The 16,019-nt window shown below is 66.4% G+C and overlaps 1 protein-coding gene across 1 annotated transcript in view; it reads left to right on the top strand.

The window, feature by feature from the left end:
• NCS1 (neuronal calcium sensor 1) overlaps positions 1-16,019 on the top strand; it is a 63,069-nt gene that overhangs the window by 24,912 nt on the left and 22,138 nt on the right. Inside the window, exons 5-9 of the mRNA XM_012721202.1 lie at positions 4,120-4,144; positions 11,696-11,834; positions 13,422-13,500; positions 14,513-14,601; positions 14,830-14,942. Coding sequence (XP_012576656.1) covers positions 4,120-4,144; positions 11,696-11,834; positions 13,422-13,500; positions 14,513-14,601; positions 14,830-14,942 — 445 coding nt within the window. The remainder of the gene's footprint in view (positions 1-4,119; positions 4,145-11,695; positions 11,835-13,421; positions 13,501-14,512; positions 14,602-14,829; positions 14,943-16,019) is intronic.

Here is a 16,019-nt window from a genome sequence, read left to right as displayed (position 1 = left end):
GGGAGCGGCGGTCTGGCCGCCCCTTTGGACCAAGGGGCGTGAGGGGCCCGGGCGACCTGAGGGGAGCAGAGGGGCTGGCTGCACGGGGGTGCAGGTGCACACACCCTCCCCCAGCTCTGCTGCAGCCGTGGAGCCTGCGTCTGTCCCCGCCATGTCTGAGCTGAGCTTCAATCAGGAAGAGGTATTTTGCTTCAGGGAAATCAAAATCAGACTCAACATTTATTCTGGGCTCCAGGGACCGCTCTCCTGTTCCTGCTGGCAGCTGAGCGCCGCGGAGGAGGGCAGCGGGGCCTCGGAGCCTCTTTGGGTCAGGGCAGGGGCGCAGTGGCTTCCTGCTTCCACTGTCTCCCCGGTCAGGCCCCCAAGTTGGGGGTGGCGCTGGCGTGGGCACCTGCCCGCCGCCCGCTCTGCCTGCTCTGAGCCAGGAATTTCTCTCCGCCTCTCAAGAGCCCTCCTGCCCGCTCTGCCCGGTAGGAATTTGAGCTCCAGGCTCAGAGAGGTAAAGTAGCCTGTTAGGAGTAACCCAGCCTACAGGTAGCCGAGACAGGGGGCCCTCCCGGGGCCCCCCACCGTTCTGGCCATGTAGAGCCCACATCCGGTTCTAATCCTGGATTGGGGGTGAGCTTGTCTCCCCTGCCATCCCCCTGAACCCCATGTGGAAAGGCAAATTGCCCAGAGCCTTGGGATGAGCCCTGGTGACGCTGGAGGACTCGTCCCGGGTTTACTCCGCCCCCCTGCGTGGGGACCTGCCTGGGCTGCAAGGGGGTGCTGGGCCTCGGGGAGCTTAGCGTCCAGACGGGAGGGTGAGGGAATATCGCTTCTGCTGCACGCCTGCCGGGAGCCAGGCGGCACACGGAGCGCCTGGGCACGTCCCCACTAGACGGCTGGCGCCGGGCCCATCTTCCGCCAGCCAGCCAGGGCTGCGCCATTGCCAAGGTCACACGGCCGAGCGCTTCCCCCGGCCGCGCTCTCGCCCTGGGCCTGCTCCCCGGCCTGGCAGGCGGCCTCCAGCCTGGGGTGGAGCTTGTGGGTGACAGACTCCGTGAGAAGCTTCTGGGGCGCGGGGCAGGCTCCTCCCGGGATCTGATGGTGTGCGGGGCCCCTGGGTGGGCGGTGGGCCTGGGTGTTCTGGCAGACGGAAGTGACGGGCCTGGCGCTGACCTGGTAGAGGGCAGAGGGGCTCACGAGGTTGGGGTGCAGGAGGGAGCTGGCTCATTGTGAGGATGGCCTGCGTCTTCTGGCTCCTGAGCCCCGACCCTCTGCCCAGAGCGCCCAGAGTGGACACACCTCAGCCGGCCGTGTGGTAGATGCTTCTTAATTTCATGCTTGGGTGGACGCTCTGGGAGATGGGACCGGGCCTGCAGCCCGATTCAGGGTATGTCACCCTGGTGTCTGGGCAGAGGTCAGAGCAGAGGGACCCCAAAATTGCACCCTAACCCCTCCTCCCTTCCAGGACCCATGGTAGTCAGAGGGCTGCTGCTGGTGGCTGAGACCCTATGCTGGACCCCAATCCTCCTGGCTCCGGGGGGGGGGCACGCAGGCTGAGGACTAATGCGTGCAAATCCCCTCCCCCCGTTGAGGAATCAAGAGAAACACTGGTGCAGGGAACGCCTGCTGTGCTCCGCCGTGACGCGCCAGCAGCCCCTCTCTCCCCAAACACGTGTGCGTGCTTGTGAACCCCCAAGAAACTGCAGGCATGAGGGGGGCCTCGCCCCTAGAGAGTTCAGGGCACTGCTTCTGCTTTATAGAGAAGGACGCTGCCCCCGTGACCTCTGAGCCAGCAGCCAGCCCTGGAGCAGCAGCCCTGGCTGCAGGTCGGAGCGGGTACAGTGGTGGCCTTGGGCTCTCGGGGAGTGAGCGGACAGGTGGGGGGATGGCTCTCCGAGGCGGTGTGGAATGGCCGGGCTTCAGGAAGGGGCAGGATGCCAGGGACGTGGGTCTCGGTGCTGGGTCCCCGGCAGGGCCTCCTTCCCCAGTGGCCTTGGGGTTCCTCCCGATGCCTGCCTCCCCACCTCTGGATTGAGGTGGTAGCTGGTAAGCAGGATGGTCCTGGTGGGGGGCCTGGGCCTGGTGGCCGGGCCCCTGTCCGAGACCCAAGATCCTCTGAGACCAGGCAGCGGCTTCATAGGCTTCCTAAAGGCTGATTCGCTCTTGGCGCGTGGGGAGGGCTCGTCTCCTGCCCAGTGCTCACGCGCGAGGGGGGCTTGACCGCCCGCCGATCCCCCAGGACAGGTCTAGTGGGAGGGGACCCACCTCTCTCCAGCCCATGGCCACTGCATCCGGGCGGCTCGGGAGGCGGACAGGCAACAGGGAGGCTGGGGGCAGAGAAGCCTGGGGATTGTGTTGGGGGCAGAGAAGCTGGGGCTCCACGAGAGCCTCTCTGACTCTGTGAACCCCCGGCCCCAACGTCCACGGTGGGCCCGCCCCCAGCTCCGCCTGTGCCGCAGACGCCAAGGTCACACAAGGGCCTTCAGCTCATGGGCTGACTTGGGGCACCCAGCCTGGCGTCCATCCTGGGCTCTGCAGGCACAGCCGTGGTCCTGCCAGGCCAGGTCAGCAAACTGTCCAAAGCCCAGTCCTCTCACAGGGATTCTCTGTCCCGTGTCTGGCCCCAGCACCTTGGACTCAGCGAGCCCATTTTGCAGACCTGGAGACAGACTCAGGCGGTCAGGGCCACGCAGCTGGTGGGCGGGGGGCTGGCTCCCAGGACAGCCCGGAGCCCCCCGAGCTCCGACTGTACCTCTGCCCCACCCCCCATGCCTGTCCCGCCCCCCCAACTCCTCCCCCGCGTCCCTGCCTGCTGCCAGATTCTTGGAAACCGCGTCCTCTCCAGCAGGCCAGGCTGTCCAGGTCCCTGGTGCCGCCCGCCCGCGCGGCCTGGAGCTCCGCTGAGAGCGGCCTGCTCCGGGCAGGGCTGCCCCTCGCCCCCTGACCTGAGCGCAGGGGAGCTGGCCCAAGCACTGGCCCAGCGTCCGGCCCCCGGGTTCTAGGCTGTGTCTGGCTGCGGAGCCCCAGAACTGGGTTCAGACCTCACCCCGCTGCTGGTCCTGGTCCCTCTGTGCCTCAGTTTCCCCATGCAGAGCCAGGGCAGAATGAGTCTGCCTTCTCTCGGAGCCATGTCAGCTGGGCCAGAGCGGGGCGCAGGTCGGGGCACCCCAAGGGCACTGGCGTGGGGCGGCTGTTACAAGCTGGCGATGACCGGTTTTGAGCCGTGGTTTCCTCCAGGCTGACCCCGGCCAACGTCGGGGCCTCCGTCCCCCACGCCTGGGGGAAGTCCCGCCTCCCTCCCTCGCCTGACCCCGCCTGAGTCCTACCTTCCTGCCCACGCTCCATGGGCGCACCCCACCCCGCGCCAGGGTGCCGGGCCCTGTCTGTCATGCCCGTTCGGCTGATGCTCGGGCTGCTCGAGCTGCAGCCTTTCTGCTTCCCAAGCAGGGGCTGAAGCTCGGGGAGCTGGGGCGCTTTCCCGGGGTCCCCTTGTGGAGAGCGAGTGTGGCCTTGGGGGTGGTCAGCACTTGTCGCTCCGCGATTCTAGAGGGAACATTGGTTTGTGTCAGCTTGAGCCTTTTCAGAAACGCCGCTGTCCGCTTCTGGTTGGCTCCCTGGCGGGGGTTGTGTGTGTGTGGGGGGGCGGCCTGGCCGCGCTCAGCCACACTGTGGCTTCCTCTGCTCTGGGTCTGCGGCCTGTCGAGCCAGCAGGCCCCTGCAAGGGGTGGCGGACAGCGAGCTGCTGGGTGCCTTTCTGCCGAGAGCTGCTCCCCACGGCGAGACCCTGCGTGTCCTGGGGTGGCCGAGTCCCAGGAACCTCGTGCCCTCTGACCGTGCTGTCCTGGGGCTGAGCAGTGGCAGACCGTGTCTGAGACGTCCCGGGGCCCCCAGCCCATCCTTGCACGTGTGAGGTGGTGCTGGCCGTGGGCAGGGGCGGACCTGCTGCCCCCCCGGGGTGCTGGGCACAGACCTGGCGGGGGGCCGTTTCCTGGGGGTTTTCTTGTTCGGTATCAGCTGGCGCCGACCTGACAAGCAGCTGTAGGCTGGGGTGGGGTGAGCAGGAGGGGGCCCGAGTCTGCCTTCCCTGGGACACCTCCCTGAGCTAAAGGCTGCTTTTGTTTTCTCTTGCAGTTACCGAGAAGGAGGTCCAGCAGTGGTGAGTAACCGCTTTTCCCCAAGTTGTTTGGGGGGGAGGGCAGGGTGTTGCTTTGGAGCTGATGAGAAGGTCTGTGAGAATGGCCCAGCCACCCCCAGGCAGCCTTTGCTCAGACCCGTCGGCCAAGGGACGGGCTGCTGTAGATTCCGTTGCTTGGGGGGTCGGGTGGGGTGTGTGGAGCCCTGGCCCCGTGTGGCACCTTCTGGGCCAGGCCGCCAAAGGGAGGGTCTGGGATAGAAGTCTGGGTCCCAGGCCCGCTTTGTGCTTCAGTCACCCAGGGACCTTGGGAAGCTTCTTCTCCTGGGGCTCAGCTGCCCCTGTTGCAAGAGGAGCCATTAGATTAGATCAAAGACGGCAGGTGGTTTTCCTCTTGGATGCAGCTCATGGCAGTTGATCATGGTGGCTGCCTGCTGTGCTCTGGTAGGAAGCGTTGTGAGGCTCAGGGAGCAGTGGAGTTTGATGAGGTCGGTAATGGGCTGGTGATGCCTGCCCCGGGCCGGGGAGGGGGGTCACAGACTGCCTGTCACCGTGGAATGTGGAGCAGACAGCAGAGGCTCACACGGGAGGAGAGCCTGAATTCAGAGGGGGGTGCCAGGAGGCGAGCTTGGAGAACTTCTAATCAAAGTTAGTGGTGTACAAGTGGAGTCTAGGGCCTCCCTGGTGACCTGGGTCAGTCTCAGCACGATCCCTGCGATGGCCTGAGTTCCATCCCAGCCAGGGCGCAAGCAGAGCCCCGCTGTCTCCCCGCTGCTCCCCTCGGCAGTGTGCCTGTTCCTCTCCCCACTCTGTCTCTGTGAATCCTCTCGCCCCCGCAACTCTGGCCTGTACCCCAGTTCTTCTATGCAAAAAAAAAAAAAAAATCTTTAAAAACATATATATATATATATAAAAGGAAGTTAACGGAGTCCAGAGTCCTGGCTTTGCCCTTGCTGCCTGCCATCACCCTGGGCCTCAGTCCCCCACGGGACACAGGAGCGGTGCGCATCAGGGAGACCTTTCCTGTAAGGATAGTGACCCCGGGCGACAGCCTCGCCTGGGGTCTTCTGTCCACTGTCCAGATGGGGAACTGAGGCCTGGTGACGCGCCCTCGTCCCAGTCAGGCGTGTGGGCCCCAGCCAGGACAAGGGAGGCTGGGGTGGGGCAACATCCTCAGACTGCAGGGGGCAAGAGCTGAGGGCGCCCTCGGGCTCTGCTGGCCCATGCTGGACACCCAGCCCACGGCAGCCCTGGCTGCACCAGACAGGGTGGGAGCAGCCGCCTCCGCTTCCTCCTCCCCCACATTCTAGAACCTAATGTGGGCCTGGCCTGTGTCTGACCTCGTTTTCCACTTCACCTCCCCAGGTGAGTGTTCCAGAAACACTCCTGCTTCTAGGTCTTTATCCCCATGCTCCCGCTCCTACAATGCGTCTTCCTGCCTGGGCCCTGTCTACCCACCTCTGCCCCCTGAAGTACCCTCTTTGCCTTTCGGCTATCTGAGCGCCAGCCTCCCAAGAGCTCACCGAAGTCGCCTCCTCCAGGAAGCCTTCCTGGACTGCCCACCTGTACATACTCTTCCTTTGTCTTGCAGGCAAGGTTTCTGTTAAAACCTTCCATGGGGCCCCGGTGAAGTACACGTCTAAGTGACCCCTCTAGTCACTGCCCTTTGCCTTCTGCTGTCCAGTCCTGGACTCGCCTCACTCTCTGCAACTCCCTGACCTTGGCCTGGGCTGTTCTTCTCTTTGTTTAGCTACTTACTGTCTTCTCACCCTCAAGTCTCCCTCCCCCAGCTCCTTCCCCTGGCCCCCAGGTGGGGTTAGGGGCTTCCTCTGACCTCCCAGCCAGGGCCCCTCCTGGGACATGCTGGTCAGCAGTTACCCGTGTGTCCCCCCTCTGCCTCCTTCCTGCCTGAGGCCTGCACACCATCCCAGGGCCCTCAACCTCTGGGGCTGACCTGGTGTCATCGCCACAGCCCACAAGGAAACCGGACGAGCTCGGGGCACCCTGGTGCACAGTGGGAAGGCGGCGGGGTTGGGGTGACCTGCCAGCGAGACCTGGCAGCTGAGCTCTTGCATCTGCCAGTCGGTGAAGGTCTGGGTACACCTAGCAGGAGTTTCTGGCCCGCGTCTCCCAGGAGGGGGGCCCAGAGTGAGAGTCCCGGGGGTCGTGAACTGCCCGTCCCCACCTGACATGCCTGGCTGCTGGCCCACCTGTGCTCCAGATGGTGGCACTCCCTGGGCTCAGGGGCTGGGCTGGAGGGGGAAAGGGAGCCGAGCGGTGCCCTGGTCTATCCGGGCAGGGGCAGGCCGAGACCAGAGTGTGTCCTCCCTGCTCCGTGGCACCTCCTAGGCCAGGCCCCTGAGTCAGGCGGTGCAGGGTCAGCCCAGGGCCCCTGCTCGCACCGGCCCGTCCCCAAGAGAGGCAGGAGGCCGGGTGGGCACAAGCCTGAGTCCCCACAACTGGCTGAGCGACCGTGGCTGGGCCCTGGGCTCCTGGTGCCCGCTTCCCCACCTAGAAAGCGAGGGAGGGTGACAGCCAAGCTTCCCGGGAATACAGCGAAGGCTGCGTGAGCTGTTTGGACAATAATGCTGCGCCTGAGGGTCGGCCAGGAGCGCCCAGGCCAACTGGGCACCCCTGTGCCTGGCCCACAGCATGGTCTGAGCTGCAGGCCGCCCTGGGCCGCGGGCGCTGGTCTGTGTTGGGCAGGGGGGAGCCGGGAGGCTGGGGAGGTGGGGCCGGTGCGGGTCTGCAGCCGCCCGGGCTCCCCGCGGCCCTTGCTCTTGACCGGCTCAGTGCTTCGTGCAGGCCTCAGCTGCTAAGGCGTGAGAGTGGTCATGACCTGCAGAACAAAGGGGACCTGACCGCCAGCGAGCTCAGCCCTGTCCAGGATGGACACAGAGCAGGGTGGGGGGAGGCTGCTGGCCAGAGCTGGGGCCGGTGAGTGGCACCCTGGGGAACGGGGCCTTTTTCCGCCTCCAGTTTCTGTTTTTCCAAGTTTCTGAGATGCTTTCCTTACATCGCTCACAGCCAGACAACCCAGCGGGGCACTTAACCTGGGGCCTCCTCATGCTGCAGCCGGTGAGGGCCGGCGGGCCTGGAGGCCTCGCCCCGCCCCGTGGCCCCGCTCCCCACCCCAGCTCTGTGCCACACAGGCGGCCCCATCTTACCTATGAAGAGACTGAGGCTGGGGCCACCCTGCCCCCGGGCCGAGCTCAGGCCTGCAGACCTCTGGTCCGGGAAACCCCATGAACGGAAGGTGGAGAGGGGAGATGCCGGCAAGGGGCAGGGCTCGGCTTTGTGCCCTCGGCTGCTGGGACCTCCTCCAGGAGCCTCTGAAGCCAGGTCTCGGGGAGCTCTGGGAGAGGACTGCCAGTCCAGGGGCTCGTTTGGGAAGATAATGGGGGGTAAGGCCGAGGGCCACGGCCCGGCTGTGCGTGAGGCAGCTGGGTTCTGCCTTACTGTTTATCCCTCTACTTGCTGCAGAGCGAAGCCGCTGTGGCGCTTAGCCCTTGGCATGGAGGCCGTGGTGTGGGGGCGACGGGCCGGCTGGGGCTGGGGCTGCCCCGTGGGACAGCGGTGCGCTGGGCCTCTGGCGAGCCCGGGGCAGCGCCGGGCCTGCTCGGCCCTTGGGGGACGGGTCCTTGCCGGTTTATTGTGAAATGGCGGCTTCTCTTTTCCTTTTTAGAGAAGTGTAGGGGTGCAGGTTTCTGTGCGCGTCTTCACCTGGCCGTGAAGAGCAGCAGGCACAATCACGCCAGGCGGGCTCCGTGGCCTCTCCCGTTCCCAGAGGGGTCTCTGGCGCGGGCTGTTCCCCGGAGCGGGGCCCCCCCCCCAAGGCCGGGTGAGCGGGGACTCCCAAGGTCTGGTGAGCAGGACCCTCAAGGCCAGGTGAGCGGGGACCCCCAAGACTGGATGAGCGGGGCGCCCCCAAGGCTGGGTGAGCAGGGTCTCCCTGTGAGTGCTCCCTCTACCTGTGATGCTGGGTGGGGGTATCTGGGCTCCCCTGGAGCCCTGCTGCTCCCCCGGTGCCCCAGGAGCTCAGGTATTAGGGAGGTCATCCTGGGACCTCCAGAGGGTATGGTTGTGCGGGAGCCTCTTTCTTGGGGCAACTGGCGGCCAGGGGGCCTAGAGTAGGCTGGCGGTGGCCTCTGGGGCTCTGGTATGTGGGGGAGCCCCCCGGGGGAAGGGCTTCCCCTGGGAAGGACTTGTGCACCAATGCTCAGACCCCCGTATCTCCAGTGTCAGCCAGTCTCTGGAACCTTGCTCTGGGTCCAGAAAGGCAGGGCCCTGCCTCCCAGTGGGGAAACTGAGGCTCAGACAGGGGAAGTCATACCTGCAGGTCATGACGAAGGGAGGTGCTGGCGGGAGCCGTGCGGATTCGGGAGCCCGGGTCCTTCCTTTCTTCTTCTTTTTAAAGGTTTATTTTTATTCATTTATGCATATAGGAACTGGGGTCCAGGCCAGAGGTGCTGGGGGGTGAGAGGAGTCACAGAGACAGAGTGAGGAGCAGGACAGGCAGATGGACTGAAATCCACTGCTGGGGGCAGCAGCGGGGAGACAGGAGGGGTCTGCTGCGCCCTGTGGGTCCCCCCCTCGCGGGGTTTGAACTCGTGCTGCGGTGGCTGCGACAGCCTCATGGTGGAGACTCAGCCCCTGCGCCACCAGGGAGGCCGTTTCTGTTCTTCAAACGTTAAAAAGCCTCAGCTCCTCTTCTGCGCTGTACAGTGCCCGCGCTCAGCGCCGCCAGGGAAGCCGTGAGACGGAGCTGCGACCGCGCCAGGCCCTGCGGGCTCCTCTTCCCCGAAGCCCCTCTGGGTCTGCGTGGTGGGCCCTGGCGTCCCGGCCTCATGGGACCGGAGCGTCTGCGACTGGGCCCCCAGACTCGCTCTGGGATCTGACCGTGTGGGTCACCCCCACTTGCCAGCTTGCCGTGAGGCTCACCACCGGTCCCCCTTGGGCCTGACCGGGGTCCCAGCGGGTCACGCACGGTGCTTCTGGCCGGGCCCGGGATGCTGCAGGAGGGTGGTGGGGCCGTCACTGGGGCCCTGGGCCTGGGAGGTGCCCTCCGAGGGACAGGGGGCCCCGGAGCCGGCCCCCCAGGCCCGTAGCACGTGGTTGCGGTTGCGCCACCCCACTTCCCAGTGTGACTTCGTTTGGTGACGTTCACAGAGCACCAGCACGTGCTGGGTGCAGGGGGGCCTCACAGGCCCGGGGTGCACTCGCGGTCCCCGCCTCGATGGACCAGGCCAGGCCTCTCTGTCCCGCATCGCACAGGTCACACCGCCACCCCCAGGTCATTGCCAGAGTGTGATTATTGGGGGGAGAAGGAGCCGGGCAGGGCCAGGGAGGCCCAGCCAGGGCGCTCGACTCCCGTCCGTGAAGCGGTGGGTGCTCCTCGCGCTGACGCGGGGCCGTGGCCGGGACGAGGCAGACACGTGGCCGCCACCCCGCCCCGCCGCCCGCCGAGGCCTCTGCTGCAGCGCGTCTGCCCCGTGTATTTGGCTGTGTCAAGAGACATTTGGGTGGAGGTTTGGGGACGCGGAGCCACGGGCATCTAGAGGAGATTGGGGCGCTGCTGACCGGACAGGCCCCCGCGGACGGTCACGCGGCCTGGCGCTGCAGTGCCCGGAGGGGAACCCGGGTTGGTCTGTGCCTCTTGCCGCCCCGAGAGAGCTGAGGGGCATGTTGGGGGGGAGGCAAAGGGGCGCTTGGGACCCCTCACTGGACACAGGACGGGCACACCAGGCCGCCTCCTGGGGACAGCAGGTTGGGAGGTGAGAAGAGGCGGGCAGGGGCGCAGAGGCCGGGCACGCTGGCGCGGGGTGCGGCTTCCACTCCCAGGCGTGAACTGGCCGTGGGGGTGGGCATGGGCGCGTGGCTGGGGGTGTCCGTGCAGTGCCCAGCCCTGCCAGCTGTGGGGACACGGCCCCCCTCAGGACTGACCACACACCAGGTCCTCACCCTGGACAGCGGTGACTTGCAGGGTGAGTTAGGGGCCTGGGGCCCTGGGGTGTCTGGGACAGTTCAGGCCTCCCCCTCTCTGCTCCACGGGGGCAGGGTGGCCCCTGCTGATGGTACAAGGGGAGACGCAGCGCTCGGTGCTGCAGTGTTACCGCGAGCGTCTTTGGGGCGGGCGGGGGGCGGCTTGCTGGAGAGGCGACGATGGGGCCCTGCTTCCAACCGACTGTGTGACCTTGGCCAGTGTCTCTCCCCCTCTGGGCCCTGTTCCCCATCAACGCACCATGCAGGTGTGGCTCACTCGCGGTTCCCCAGCCATCCAGGGGGAGCCGTTAGGTGCTGGGGCGCCTGGTGGTGAGTGGTCAGCCAGGCGAAGGGGAGGCCCAGCGTCACCGGCAGAGGCCTGCCAGGCTCTAGAAAGTGTGGCAGGGCCCCATGGCACGACGAGGCTGAGATCCCACAGTGGCGGCCTCTATGGGGTAACCGGGCAGGCCCCGAGGGCCCCCGCTGTGCCTGCCCACCCGCCCCCAGGGCTCCGGCCCACGCCCGGGCGCACGTGGCTGCTGGCGGCTCCCCACGGCCCCCCTACACTAGAGGCCTTTTGTTTCCTTCCTACTGGCGCTCACAGTCTTTGAGAATCCAGTGGAGAATGTGCGCGGGTGCCCCTCTGTGGGCGTCTGGGGGTGCCGTGGGCCACTGGGGCCTGGGGCCGCCCACGCCCCTCTCGCTGGGGAAGGCGCCGGCGCGGGCCTGGGCTCACGCACCCCAGAGCGCCTTGCCGGCCGCGCACCCCGGCACTGCTGTGGGGACGAGAACCCCAACACCTGCAAGCAGGGCTGAGGAGGCCGCAGAGGGGTGCCTGGCCTCGGAGTCGTCTGTGCCGCGGGGGCACCGGAGCCTGACCCAAGCTGTGGTGGCCACGCAGCCCCGGCCCTTCAGCCAGCTCCTGTCTTTGACAGCCCCCCGAGTGTGCGGCACAGGTGTCTCCCCGTGCCCACTCGGGGGGCGGGGAGTGCTCCCTTTCCCACGAGGAGGGGTGGGGGTTGGTGTCCGGCCCCCAGCGCGTGGCGGTGGGGCTGGGGTTTGCGTGCAAGGCCAGCTGCTCCCCGGCGTCTGCGGGGCCCCGCCCGCGGGGGGAGTGCGGGTGCCGCCAGCCGCGTCCTCCAGGGTCCCGCTCCAGGGCTGCGCACACCTCCCGCGAGCCGGCTGAGGGTGCACACGGCGCTGGTGCGCGCCTGTGGGAGGAGCCAGCTGCCAGCCCACAGGCGCCTCTGCCCACCATCACCACCAGCCCGCTTGGCAGCCTGTGCAGGGGGCCGAGTGGAGAGGGGGAGGCGGCGTCTGGCTCCAGCCCCTCAGGCGGGCTGTTCCCATCAGTTTTTGACCCCCACATGCAGCGCCAGCGGATTGCCGTCTCTGGATTGGTCCGCGTCTGGATTGGTTTCCATGGCGACGTTTATCCTCCTCGAGCAGATGAGCTTTGGGGGGCAGGTCACCGGCGGAGGTCCCACGCCCGGGAGGGGCCGGTTGGCCTGTGACCGTGTGGCGCTCCGGGGCAGGTCTCCCGGCTCGGGCCGCGAAGGGCGCCTCCCTCACCGCTCGCCCGCGCCCCTTCAGGTACAAAGGCTTCATCAAGGACTGCCCCAGCGGGCAGCTGGACGCCGCCGGCTTCCAGAAGATCTACAAGCAGTTCTTCCCGTTCGGGGACCCCACCAAGTTCGCCACCTTCGTTTTCAACGTATTTGATGAGAACAAGGTGAGCAGGGAGCGAGGGGCTCTCCGGCGAACCCCACCCCCACCGGCAGCGGCACGCTCAGCTCCCGCGGGCGCCCCCGTGTCTCCGCACCCACTCCCGCCCGCTGCTGTTCTCTGCTGATGCACACGCGCGCGTGCACGCTGGCACACACACTCACATGCACGCACACTCGCACACACTTGCACACACTCGCACGCATGATGGTGCACACATTCGTGCACACGCTCACACGCACACAGGCTCGTATGCACACACGCGCACACGCTCACACTCGCACACACTTGTACACACTCGCACACACGATGATGCACACATTTGCACACATGCTCGCGTGCACAAGGCTCGTATGCACACGTGCACACACACTCACACCCACACGTATGATGGTGCGCACATTCGCGCACACACATGCACAAGGCTCATATGCACACACGCTCGCACACACGCACACACGCTCACACTCGTACACACGATGATGCACACATTTGCACACATGCTCATGTGCACAAGGATTGTATGCACACATGCACACATACACTCACGCATGATGGTGCACATTCGTGCACACACATGCACACAGGCTCGTATGCACACACGCTCGTACACACACATGATGACACACATTCATGCACACGCTCACATGCACAAGGCTCGTATGCACACACACTTGCACATACACAGGCATGCATGTGACACACCTGCAGAAACATGTGCACATCACAGGCACACGGCGGGGGCATGGCAGCCACACACAGGTGTATCACTCACGCCTGGCTGCAGGGGACACGGCTGTGCACGCACACACGCTCCATGCACGCCCGTGCCGAGGCCTCTCCCCAGGCTGCAGGGCACATGCCTGCACACACCTGCACACGCACACACGCCCCGTGCACGCCCGTGCCGAGGCCTCTCCCCAGGCTGCAGGGCACATGCCTGCGAAGCACAGAGCATGGGCCCAGAGAGGGGTCGGACACCCCTGCTGCTCCGCGGGCCCCGGCCTCTACCTGGCTGTCTTCAGCGAGGCTGTATAGATCCCTGGCACGCGGGGACACCCTGCCCTCCGCCCTCCGAGCCTGGCCGCTTCCGCCGGGCATCAGCTCTCTGAGGCCTGTCCTGGTGGCCCTGCCTGCCCACGGCCGCACACTCGGCCCATGCACATCCAGGGCTGTCCTGCGCTTTCTCCCCAGGGCCCCAGGCTGACCGGCCCCGTGGGTCCTCGAAAGAGCCCAGGCCTCTCCCGCCTGTTTCCCTATTTGCAAAACTGACGAGGAAACCTTGAGACCGTCTTTTGCGCCCTCTTCGAAGGCCTGTGCCTGTGGCTCTTGGTCAAGGAGGAAGGGAGGGTTTCTGGGGCTCTCCCCGCTCCAGAGGGGTGCACGGGGATGGCGTCATCCACCCCTCGCAGGTGTGGAGTCCCATCTCCCTGGCCTGCCATGTCCCTCGCCTGGCCTGCACACTTTCCCCCGCCCTCACCACTGCGCGCCTGTCGGCCTTGGGTGCGTGGCCACGGTGCCGCCATCCCACCCGCCGAGGTCCAGTCTGCGTGGTGGCCAGCACTGACCCAGCACCCGCCCCCTCTCCTGCTAGGATGGGCGGATCGAGTTCTCGGAGTTCATCCAGGCGCTGTCGGTCACCTCGCGGGGGACCCTGGACGAGAAGCTGCGGTGTGAGTCCCGGGTACCTTGGAGCAGCTGCGGGGCAGGGGCAGGCTGGAGGGGGGCAGGTGTCCCGCAGGTGTCAGCCGGACCTGCTGGGGCCGGTGCTGCCGGGCAGGCCTCCCGGCCAGGCTGAGGGACACAGCCGTGCAGCCCATGGAGGTGGGGGAGCAGCTGCGGGGGAGGAGCCGGGCCCAGCTGGGTGGACGGGGCAGGCGCAGAGCTGGGTGCGGGCTTGTGCACCTACAGCCAGCCCCGGCCACCCCCGGCGCCCAGTGTTTGGTGACTGGCCCACTGCTCACTGCCTCGACCCGTCCGTGACTCACCCAGCTGTCCTCAGTGCCGGGCAGGAGGCTGGTCCACAGTGATTCAGATGGACAGGCCGTCCGCCCTGGGGCACATTGCTCAAAAGATGCCCAGCCGCAGCCCGGCAGGCAGGGGGAAGCTGGTGTGAGCCAGCAGCTGGTGTGGCCTGCTGGGAGAGGGCCGGGCTGGGCAGGGCGGAGGCGGACGGAGGGCGTCCAGGCGGGAGCAGCACGGGCGAGGCCCCAGGAGCCCGAGAGACAGAGGAGCCCGAGCGCCGGGGCGGGGGTGGGGGGTTGGACGGGGGAGACGGGGTCCTCAGGGAAGATGGTGGCGCGGGCCGGCTCCCGAGAGGGCCCTGTCTGCGTTTTCTTTTCTCGTTTTAGGAATGAAAGAGGGTTTTATTCAGATCAAAGCTTGCTTTCTTTTATTTTCTGAGCATGCTCTTTTATATTTTTCTGAGTCGACTACAGAGGGACCCCGTAGGGTGCGGGGGCAGGGGCGGGGCTGGCTGGTGGGGAGCGGGGGACCCCTCCTGCCCCCCGGCTGCCCTCCCAGGCAGAGCCAGCACCCCTCTTCCGAGTGTCTTTGCTTCTGACCCCGTTTGAGATCTGTAAATCCCCCCGGGGCTGCCGGTCACGGGGCGAGTGGGGGTGCGGGGGGCGGGCACAGGCCTCCTGCCGTGGGCCGGGCGTCACTCACCCTGGCTCTTGACCGCAGGGGCCTTCAAGCTCTACGACCTGGACAACGACGGCTACATCACCAGGAACGAGATGCTGGACATTGTGGACGCCATTTACCAGATGGTGGTGAGGCCGGAGGGTCCCCTAGAGGCCAGCCTGGCCGGAGGGAGCCGTGTGGCCACTGTCCCGGGGCACGGGGGCAGGTGCCGGGCTGGGGTGTTCCAGGGCTGCTGTTACGGGGAGCAGGGCAGAGGTGGCAGCACTTGGGGCCGGCACAGGCCGGGGGCAGAGTTCAGCCCGCGAGCCCCGAGCCCGGGGCGCCGCAGCCCGGCCCCACCTGCCCGTCCCTGACAGGGGAACACCGTGGAGCTCCCCGAGGAGGAGAACACCCCTGAGAAGCGGGTGGACCGGATCTTCGCCATGATGGACAAGGTGCGGCAGGAGCGAGGCTGGGTGGGGGCCGGGCGGTGAGGGGCGCCCAGAGGGCACAGTGTCTCGTGGGAGCACAGTCCTTTTTTTCAAGATTGATCTATTTATGCACACAGAACTGGGGTGCAGGCCGGAGTTCTAGCTGAATTTCCCAACACCTTGTGTTTAAGATCGAGGTCACATTAGCTCATAACACTCTTACGCGATTTAGAGGTACGGGTCGCCCCCCCTCCCCAGATGGAGGTCACCCCACCCCGAGGCACCCGGCGGGGTACTTGTGACGTGGGCTGCGGGCTGTTTTGCCACGTGAACGGTGGCCGTGGCAGTGGGTCTGACGCGCCCTGACTGGAGGGTCCGAGTGGCGATGCCCTGGCAGCCCTGGGAGGTTGCCAGGGCAACCGCCGGGGGTGGACCAGTCACAGGGGCTGCTGGCCCCGCCGGGCGCCTCCGCCCCCATTCACCGGGACGGAAAGGCTCGGTTCCAGTGAGAAGCTGGGAAAAGAAAGGCCTCGTTTCCCGGCCACGCTCAGTGCAGCGTGCCACGCACGGCTCCGGCCACGAACCCTCCCTTTCACCCAAAGTGTTCTTTTTGCGTGACCCCAGGAGCTCCAGGGAAAATGGGCCTGGGATTGGAGGGGGAGGAGCCCCGGGGGGCACTGGGGCTGTTCTTACCTTGCTGCCCTGAAGGCTTTGAACTTGCAGCCTGCGCTTTGTTGATTCAGCAGGGAGCTGAGCGCACTGGGGGGCCCGGGCTGCCGTCTCCTGGTAACAGTCAAAGGCATGTGCAGCCTCTTCCGGGCAACGCTGGGCTGTGGAATCCACTCAGCGCGCCAGGGCACCTCCTTATACCTCAGCTTATACCTCCCTCATGTGGGCAACAAAGGCTCCCCCACCAGCCTGCTGTGGGGTCTGGTTTCCCAGCCCCGTGGGACCCTGGGGAGCTGCCTGGGCTGCAGGTTCCTCCCTGGCAAAGCGAGGGTGACAGGGCACCTGTGTGGCCCCCCCAGCCCCCAAACACACACACAGGTGGTCCCTGAGGCCTTTTCGTCTGGCTCTCAGCCCCCTTGAGAAACGATGCCCCCAGGGCTGGACTCTGCCCCAAGCCCCCAGTCCCC

Source organism: Condylura cristata, unplaced genomic scaffold, assembly GCF_000260355.1.
Source record: "Condylura cristata isolate star-nosed mole 26May11 unplaced genomic scaffold, ConCri1.0 scaffold00006, whole genome shotgun sequence".
Classification (NCBI taxonomy): Eukaryota; Metazoa; Chordata; class Mammalia; order Eulipotyphla; family Talpidae; genus Condylura; species Condylura cristata.
The sequence above is the reverse complement of the archived record's forward strand: the minus strand, read 5'-3'. Positions and strand labels throughout refer to the sequence as shown.